Raw genomic sequence first — 9493 nt, forward strand, 5'->3', positions numbered from 1 at the left:
TGAAGAACTTATTTAACTCTATGATATCATATTTTATAAAAGAGAAGACCCTTCTTATCTAGTTGACTAATAAGTAGTTGCCATGGGAATTCGTGGCTTCACTTCAATGCCATATTAATGGGTGCATTCAATGCCACCCTTCGGTAGTTTGGTTTTGGTCCCTCACCATAACATATTATATTATTACTCTTATATATCAACATCTCATTGATGCACTACACTCAAAACTTTTCAAGAACCTAGCTACAAAACCATTAAAATCAAACCCTACAACCTACATACAAGTAGATACAATAATAATATAGAACCATTATTGTTATCTAAGACTAGAGGAGTAACAAGATAGCTAGATGGAGAAGGGAAATGGTTTTGAAGGTGGTGCAGCAAGATCATCAACAGCATCCATGAACATGGCTTATAATGGTAGTGAGGAATTGGAAGGAAACGAGAGTAGCATCATACGGACTGTAGAGACATTCTTGCGTTTGATTCCTATTGGTTTGTGTGTAACCGCGCTTGTGATCATGCTTAAGAACTCTGAGCAAAATGATTATGGTTCTGTTTCCTACACTGACCTTGCTGGTTTCAGGTAATATATCAATTACAACTTCCAATTATTAGAACCGTAAAAAATTTCATCACTCACTGCTGGTTCTATTTTTCATTGGTTTTGTACTATTCATTTTTTTCTCCAAAAATTGGTCTATTTTTAGGAAAAGTATAAAAAATTAATTTTTAGATAGTCATTTTTTTTAATTCTAATTTTTTTTTTTTAGAATTTGGATAAATAAAATAATTTTTTTTAAAATTAGCTAATGTTAACTGAAACAATTGGTTCTCTAGTATTATTTTTATTTTTATAATATATGTGGATATAAGGAATATTCAGATGTACTTTCAAAAATAAAAGTGATCTAAATGTGTCAAATTTCTAGAGTGATGAAATAAAAGGAAAGAGAAAGAGAGCAGTTGTAATTAGTTAATTAGATCTTAGTGTGAATATGTGGGAATGTTGAAGCTGAAATCTTGTTTATTCATGGTTGAAGGTTTTTGGTGCATGCAAATGGGATCTGTGCAGGTTACTCATTACTTTCAGCTGTGTTTGTTGCTTTGCCCCGCCCTTCCACCATGCCTAGAGCTTGGACATTCTTTTTCTTTGACCAGGTCAGAGCATAATTTTTGTTACCCCTTTTCTTGCATGCTAATGAAACTGATGAGAAAAGGAACTTACAGATGTTCATTCACTTCTCCTTAACACTGCTTCAATTTTCCCTTATGGGGAGGTTTAGACATACTTGTCACTATTTATTTTCAAAATTTTGGTATAATGAACTTTTCTTAGATATTTGTGTGTACTAAATGTGATAATCATACTGAATTATTGAAAGTACACACAACCAATTAGTATCAAATACATTAGAATCATTGAGATTTTTTCAGCATCAGTCGTTAGATTATTTAGATTGTCTTTTTTTGGCCAGAAATCATGTCTATGCAAGAATTTTAACTTCAATTAGTCTACAGGTTCATCTGCGAAGTTTTTACCTTAGCAATAGCAAGCAACTTTTTGAAAGTTACCATATGCTCAAAGTAATTTAAACTATTGTTAGTAAAAATACTAATTCTCCCACATGTGAATGAACTTAATTTCTTGGAAAATTTGGTACTAACTACCCAATGTAAGCTAACTTTATGGAGGAGATTGGAACCTCAGGAGTTCTAATTCTACAAAGTTAAAGAACTGAAAAACTTGCTAATTGTGATTGATTCCAGGTGTTAACCTACATAATCCTGGCTGCTGGAGCTGCTTCAACTGAAGTATTGTACTTGGCTGATAAGGGGAACACAGCAACAACATGGAGTGCAGCTTGTGGATCCTTTGGTTCATTTTGTCACAAGGGAACAGCATCAGTGGCCATCACATTTGTTGCAATGTTTTGCTATGTGATGCTTTCCCTCATTTCTTCCTACAAGCTATTCAGCAAGTATGATGCACCAATGAGCAACCCCATTAATGCTAAAGGCATTGACATTGTTGCTTCTCATGGCTGACCCTAAAATGGTAATGGTGTCTAGAAACTCTGCTTGTGATGTGTGTACACTGTGTTAGTTACAGTATGATAACAATAATTACATACTATTATGTGTGTGAAGTTGTTTCAATGAGGACTCAGTTTGACTCGTTCTTCATGTATAACATGGTATAAAGGTTGGCATTAACTTTCTACAATTGATTCTTCAAAATAAGAGAGATGTATTATTCATTCAGTTATGTTTCATATACTGAATTGATATATACATCACTATCGATGAATATGGATAGAATATAAAATTCATTCTGTGGTTACTGTGGATAGAAAACTATGCTTCTGAAGTGATTACTGTGGTGTCCAACTTGCTGCTTAAATGAACTACCACTAATTAATTCCAAATTTATCGATATGATATATATAATAGCTTTCTAATGTCCAGCAATAAACAATGTTCTTTTTATTGGTGTCCATTATGGTAGACATCAGAACCAAAGTTCAGTAAAATACAAATAGTGCCAGCTGATAATTATGTATATTAAATATTCAATCACCATTCACCTTGTAAAAGAAGAGAAAGAAAATAAAAAAATACTGTGATTTTGTGTTTTCTTTCTTTTCTTTTGGCCTGTACAAAATACAATGATGATGAGGCAATTTCTTGGATAGGAACTTCTCAATTTATACATGCAAATCAATGTTTAAAAATGACCCAGACAACTTGACACATGCCAACATTGATTTACATACTTAAAGTGGAATCGTCCCACCCAAGAACTTCCCAGAGTGAAATTAAATTAGAAACAGAAGTAATACATTCAGCTATGTAATTGAAGACAACTCAGGATCAAATAGTATGGTAAGCCATATTCAAAAGACGTTCAGAAACTACAAACTTTTCCTTATTGTTACACAAAGGCTATACTGAAATCAAATACATAATACACTTACATTATTCATAATCCTTTAGCTTATCTTATTGGAACAGGGAAGGACCAAAGAAACTCCAAATTAGCAAGAGTGATAATATAGCCTTCTACTGGTGCCTAAAGATCCTCCTAATTCAGAATTCCACCCAAAACAGTAGAGATTGTAACTTACGCAAACATTGAAAGATAATTCAATGTATGTGAATGAGATTTTGAATTAGGAAAATTTTTAGGCATGTCAATTAGAAGGATTTATCATTTCTCAACTAGCGACTAGAATATCTAAAAGAACAGCATCAGGAGCTAGCGGGCTGAACGAGAACAGCATCAGGAGCTAGTAGGCTGATCGAGAAGGCTCCGCCCACATGAAATTGTGCACACAATAAGACCCAGAATTGCCAGCATATGAAACTTCCTGTGGTCATATATTTGATTAATCACATGTCAATGGTTTTAGAAGGACCAAAGAAGTATGGTCAATCACACATTTCAAAAATAATTGGAGAAATTCTTACAACTCTTTTGAGCAAATCTACTGTTTCAACATCAGATTTTTTAACTAACCTTATCTTCTTACCCAGACCCAGCCAACATTCTATACCTCACTTACAGTTACTTTCTCAAAAATTTTCTAAAATTCAATTTTAGAATATAAGAGTAACCTACAAAGGTGATATAGGAATCAATGAATGGGTTAAAGCAAGAAAAGTACCCAGTTCTAGCCTTCTAGTGGATATAGGAATCCATAAATGGATTAAAGCAAGAAAAGTATCTAGTCCCAAGTTCCTAATAACATATAAGAATTAAGCCTGATACTAATATCAGGCATGCTTTTACACTTTATTGTTTTCACTATTTTCTCTTTTTCCTTTATAAAATTCTGAAAACAGACAATGAAAATGCAAACCAAATGCACCCTTGATTTACGGATCTCAAATCTGCAGCATGTCAGATCCGAGACCCTCTCTTGATCCACTCAGTAACCCCTTGATTTTGTTTTTTAATTTCATTTTTACACAGTACATGACAATATATGATTGAATGTGTGTGCGCGAACTAAAATCAAAACCAAATCCATGAGCTGCAACAATTCATATGAGCTTTAAAAGACCAAAAACAAGTAAAAGTAATGGGAGCAAACCCGAGAGTGAGTCGCTTCGCGGGATCACCAGTGGAATAGCCAGTGAAGTAGAAATAGCGAGCAACAACATGAAGCAACCCAAGGCCCGCACAAACTGAAGGGTGCTTCAACCCTCCCATAATCATGAGCATGAAGAATATGGGCATTGTTTCCAAAGAGTTCTGATGTCCTCTCTGCGCACACACACACACATAAACCACTGACTCAATAACCCAAAAAAATTTCGATTCATCAACATTTCTCTGCACGAAAACAAAAATCTACATATACATATAAATAATTACGCTTTAAGAGAAAGAAGAACCTGAACACAGTTAAAGAGATTGGCTTGTTTGTTTTCGGATTCAAGGGCATAAAGGGTGGGATAAGGGACATTGTACCTGTGGAGAATTTCATCAAACAGCTTGTAAGCAACGGAAGATGAAGAAACAAAAATGGAAGATACACATAGATATGAAATTAAAAATTACTTCTTGCGAGCCATGCCGACTTGGAATGCCATGTAGAAATTGAGGAAGACATAGAGAACGAGAACGATGACGACGTAACCGTACTCTTTCGGGAGCAATTCTACGAGAGATGCTGCCATTTTCGAGTGGGAAATGAAAAAGCAGCGTTGCAATGAAATGGTCAAATGGAAATATAGAATGAGATGGGGATTTTCTCTCTCTGACTTTGGCTTTGGTTTCGATGAGATGAGATATCTAGAAGATTAGAACTCTTCCACTCTTCAAGATTGCGCATTGCCATTGCATTACCATAATCTAAGCGTTTTTATTTCTTATCATTGTTAAGGCAGTTTCTATTGTTTTAGAATAATGAGGCTAAAATTTTTATATATGGATAATTTTAATGTGAAATACAAAAATATTTGATGATTTTGGTGTTCTACAGGGTTGAGATATAATAAAAATCAATAATAGGAATCATTTGAAGAAGTAGGGTTACGAAAATATAATGACATGGAGTATTCTAACACTAACTTTTAAATCGACTTTCAATCTGATTAATTTAATGAAAGAATCAATCATAAATATTTATTGTCTATTATATCTATTTTATCTTATTAAAATTAAATTTTTTCAATTAATAACATAGTTGATATGATATGTTTTTTAAGGTATTTTTTATTTATTTTATTTTATTTATTTAAACGCATTAATTAATTTGATTGAGATGAATAGTAAATTAGCCAATGAGTAATAGTTCAAATGGCATAGTCTCTCCATACTCAATTAAGAAGTTGCGGATTCGAGTATTCTATCTTTAGTAAAAAAAAAACAAAAAAAAAAGAGATGAATAGTAAATTATTTAATATTTTATTTGACTAAATTAACTATAACTAACTAATCAATTGCATTAGTTATTTGATTTGAGCGTAACGTAAAAATTTACTTATTTTTAAAGTATAACAATTACTCATTAATAGTAATATATAATTTGTAATTAAATTGAAATATTTACGTTATAATCCTATCTTTCTAAAGACTTCTCTTTAAATAACATTAATGGTTAAATATGTAGACATTTTCTCATAATTCATAAGTAAAACTTTTAAATTCTCTTTCTCTTATGTTAAACCCAATTTGAACAACTGCAATCTAATAGAGTTATGCTACGTAGACAATGGAGAATGCGAACAACGCGAATAATAGGTGGCACTTCAGGCCCACTAAAATAAATAAATATTTCACCCCATTCATCCACCACAATCCTAACCTCTCACCATCTACCTTTTTCTCTTTTTACCGTAGCCGCTTTACTTTCCCTTCTCTGTCGCACCGTCACCAATGCACCTCATCGTCGCCGCCACCGTCTAAAGAAGCAACGCGCCGCATTGCTGTTGCACCTTTTTCTCCCATGCATCACATCGCCTCTGTGCTCTCTGCAACCAACGCTGCCGCTGCACCTTCTTCTTCCCTGCGTCGCGCCCCCTGCTCTCAACGTCGCCGTTGCACCTTCTTCTCCCATGTGTTGCACTGCCCCTGTTATCCCTACAAGGGATGCTGCGGCTGCGCGCCTTCTTCTCTCCTCCGTGACATCGCATTATCACCGAGCTAGAGGCTTTGTTCCACCACTGCTCCAACGCTGCATCTCTACCCTTTGCTTCCACATCGCTACATCGTGTCTTCGCTACTTTCATCGCGTGCCGCTTTGCTCCGTTCACCCAAATGGTATGACCCAAATAAACATTCACATCTTAGTGAAAAGTACCATTCTCATACATAGTAAAATAAATATCGTGTGGAGCATGTGCATGTAGAATCAAGCAAATCAAGTAAAATACCAATGGTATACTCAAATAAACATCCACTTTAGAATGAAAAAACCATCCGCTTACATAGTAAAATAAACACCCGACTTAGTTGATGAGAAACAAGTAATGACAGCAGCAGCGGCGGTGACGAAGAGATGGAAGGTGACGTTGTTTGAAAAAAAATGATTCAAAAATAAAAAAGATTCAAAATTATGATTAAACCTAATTAGTTCAAAATTTGATTTTTAAAATTAAAATTAACTTCTTTTTTAACCTATTGTTTATTATGTTGTTCAGAAAAGGCGTTATTCCCCTATATTTTCTCTTTTGTTAAAAATCTACCTTAAACCATTTTATATTCTAAGATCATATTCATTCTTAGAATCAAAGTAATATAACCAACGTTATTCCCTGTTGAAACTTACTAACATATTTTGTTTATTCTTGAGTTGTAGCTACATTTATACTGCTAGAGCGAAATAGTTTCATGTTTTTTTTTTTTTTTTTTTAAACCCCTACTAAAATTGCTAAAAACAAGATAAAAACACAATTAAATACACAATTTCTTATCTTAACTTTTGTGGAATGATAGAAAGAATTTGTGTCAAAATCTTGTTTTGTTCATACGTAAAATAATAATTGTTTATACAAGGCCTTTCCACAAAAAAATCTTTTGTTACAATAAAAATGATATTGATTATTCGATAATCAAAATTGATTTTTCTATCCAATACAAACACTTTTTTTTTTCAAAAGCAAATATTTGTTATGTGTAAAAAAATTAAGATATCACTCAAGCATTATTTATCAAGTGTTTTATAACAATATCTACTAATCAAGGAGTTTTTTTTTTTAAATTATGAGTTTAGTTTTCACTAACAATATTAATTGAGGATAATCGAATTAGATCTAAAATATGAAATCCTTAATTATATTTGGTAGTATTTTAAATTTTAAGTATATCCGATTCTTCTATCATAAAGGAGTAAAGATACAATGTCACTTAAATTAAATTTTAGTATATTTCATCCTTTGAATAAATTTCAACCAAAATTAAGCTCCAAAAAAATGTTGGTGTACTCCATGACTATAAACCAAGCCAAAACCTCTTCTTCACGATACACAATTGTTATAATAATTATATCAAATATATGTTTTTTCGTCTTAAATGTGTTACAAAGTCAAATATGATTGGAATTATTTATTTTAATTTCTCTCTCTCTCAAAATTTAGTTCTTCTATAGTATTTTTTTAGATAACAAAAAATATTTACTTTAGTCATTAAAAATATAAGAAAATAATCTTTTAGAATTTTGTCACAAAATTATATCAATAATTACAAATTTTATATTATTAGAGTTAATAAAACCATCCTTCATATTTAGTATTATTTTTTATTGATGTAAAATATCATTACAAGCTCATGCCTATACTGTTTTATACATATTTTGGTCTTCACATATTTATATACAAAAATTTATAATGCAACATATATAAATGTATAAAAAAAAAATCACGCAAAAAAATCACTTCAAATCACATTATTATATCCAGATTCCAGGCATACGTAGTCCTTTCACTTGACTTGTGTAATACAATACAATAATTTACGTGACCATCTTTTTTGTCAAAGAATGGCAGACAAGAGAAATATTGAAGTAGCAAATTAAGGTGGAGGTATTAAGAGCTACAAGGGCGGTGGAGAAGAGTGCACCCAAATGAAATTGCACACAGCATTAGACCCACAAGCGCCACAAAAAATAATCTCCTGTTCACATATCATATAGAGTGATTAATTAATTATATTCAAGTGCTAATGGTTTTGTCACACAAAAAAAATGCTAATGGTTTTGGAGAGACCAAACAACCATGGTCAGGATCAATCACTCATTTTAATAATAATTGGTGGAAATTCTCATATTATAGTTCTATTTAATTTGTTTTCAATCAACTTTTTGCATATAGATTACCCATAATGAACATCATTATTTTAATTTCTACTCTCTTTTAGTGATAGTTTTTCAACAAGGGTGATTGTTTCAAGGTTAAAATCTATTTACGTGTATTAGATATTCTTGAAAATTTTGATCATTCCATATTTTTATTCTCACCTTATTATAGGATGAAGATAAAGAATTTCCTTGATGACATGCATGGAAATAAACTTTCATATGTAAAAATATACTAAATCAGAATCCTTCAAAATACAAGATATTATATAAACACTAAAAATTAGTTATTATATTTGCATTTTATTACCGTTATATCAGTGGTTGTTAAAAATTACCACAAAAAATATTGTTGCGTTTTAAAGGACGATATACTTCTAACTGTTGCAATATCATGTTTGCGGTGATTTAAAATTGCCACAAAACCCTCATAAAATCGCCGCTTAAACATGTGTATATAGTGTATTTTGTATTTATGTATTTAATTTGAGTAGTTAATTTTTAATGGTTAATAATATTTGATGTGCCCACCAACCTTTAAGTATCATTACACAAAAACAAGATTAAAAAAATGAAACAACTAAACATTAATTGAGACGAAAGTTAATACTGATTCTCAATTTCTCATAATATTAAAGCAGATCAACATATAAGAATTTCTCCAATAATATTTTATAGTTCGCATGTATTAGCTTTTTAATTTTATGGTGGAGGGGGAAAAAATAGAAGCAAGTCAAGAGCAATATAAGAATGATGTCAAACCCGATCTTAAGACGGTTGATGGGATCACCGGTGGCATAGCCTTTGAAGTAGAAATAGCGAGCAATGATATAAAGCACTCCAAGGACACCACAAATTGAAGGGTGCTTCAACCCTCCCAAAATCATGAGCATGAAGAATATTGCCATTGTTTCTAACGAGTTTTGGTGCCCTCTCTGCACTCACCACAAAGAATAACAACACAAGACTTAAACCATCCCCAGAGGAAAATAAAAATATATATAAATAGGGGTGTTCATGGATCGGATCGTATTCGCAGATCTGCAGTAGGTAAATATCCACATCCAATTAAAAAAATTGCGGATACGTTCCGATCCGCAGAATGATCGAATCGGATAGGATCCGATCCACACCCTTTAAGGATTGGATCGTGGATATCTGCTCTACACCGGCGTATTCGACCCGGG

The 9493-nt window shown here is 32.3% G+C and overlaps 3 protein-coding genes across 4 annotated transcripts in view; 1 reads left to right on the forward strand and 2 right to left on the reverse strand.

Moving 5' to 3' along the window:
- On the forward strand, positions 205-2374 carry LOC107609101 (CASP-like protein 2A2). Its single transcript, XM_016310937.2, has 3 exons — positions 205-589; positions 1047-1164; positions 1774-2374. The coding sequence occupies exons 1-3, from the start codon at positions 351-353 to the stop codon at positions 2050-2052; spliced, it is 636 nt and encodes a 211-aa protein (XP_016166423.1). The 5' UTR covers positions 205-350; the 3' UTR covers positions 2053-2374.
- LOC107609102 (microsomal glutathione S-transferase 3) lies at positions 2833-4784 on the reverse strand. The gene is made up of 4 exons (XM_016310938.2): positions 4571-4784; positions 4405-4480; positions 4101-4273; positions 2833-3374 (listed from the first exon to the last, which is right to left on the reverse strand). The coding sequence occupies exons 1-4, from the start codon at positions 4687-4689 to the stop codon at positions 3287-3289; spliced, it is 456 nt and encodes a 151-aa protein (XP_016166424.1). The 5' UTR covers positions 4690-4784; the 3' UTR covers positions 2833-3286.
- Positions 7884-9493, reverse strand: part of LOC107608611 (microsomal glutathione S-transferase 3-like) — a 19337-nt gene continuing 17727 nt past the window's right edge. For both annotated transcript variants that reach the window (XM_021107400.1, XM_016310357.2), the window contains 2 exons: positions 9069-9241; positions 7884-8125 (listed from right to left, as the gene is read on the reverse strand). In XM_021107400.1, the coding sequence (XP_020963059.1) occupies positions 8038-8125; positions 9069-9241 (261 nt within the window). In that variant the 3' untranslated portion in view covers positions 7884-8037. The remainder of the gene's footprint in view (positions 8126-9068; positions 9242-9493) is intronic.

This window comes from Arachis ipaensis, chromosome B07, assembly GCF_000816755.2.
Source record: "Arachis ipaensis cultivar K30076 chromosome B07, Araip1.1, whole genome shotgun sequence".
NCBI classification, from domain to species: Eukaryota; Viridiplantae; Streptophyta; class Magnoliopsida; order Fabales; family Fabaceae; genus Arachis; species Arachis ipaensis.

What these genes read in the sequence shown, in the direction of transcription:
- LOC107609101 (XM_016310937.2), top strand. Translation starts at nt 351, where the DNA reads ATGGAGAAGGGAAATGGTTTTGAAGGTGGTGCAGCAAGATCATCAACA. An exon ending in ACTGACCTTGCTGGTTTCAG is followed by an intron (nt 590 to 1,046) that starts GTAATATATCAA and finishes TCATGGTTGAAG; the next exon opens with GTTTTTGGTGCATGCAAATG. An exon ending in CATTCTTTTTCTTTGACCAG is followed by an intron (nt 1,165 to 1,773) that starts GTCAGAGCATAA and finishes GATTGATTCCAG; the next exon opens with GTGTTAACCTACATAATCCT.
- LOC107609102 (XM_016310938.2), bottom strand. Translation starts at nt 4,689, where the DNA reads ATGGCAGCATCTCTCGTAGAATTGCTCCCGAAAGAGTACGGTTACGTC. An exon ending in GTCGGCATGGCTCGCAAGAA is followed by an intron (nt 4,481 to 4,570) that starts GTAATTTTTAAT and finishes AATTCTCCACAG; the next exon opens with GTACAATGTCCCTTATCCCA. An exon ending in GCGAAGCGACTCACTCTCGG is followed by an intron (nt 3,375 to 4,100) that starts GTTTGCTCCCAT and finishes ATATGACCACAG; the next exon opens with GAAGTTTCATATGCTGGCAA.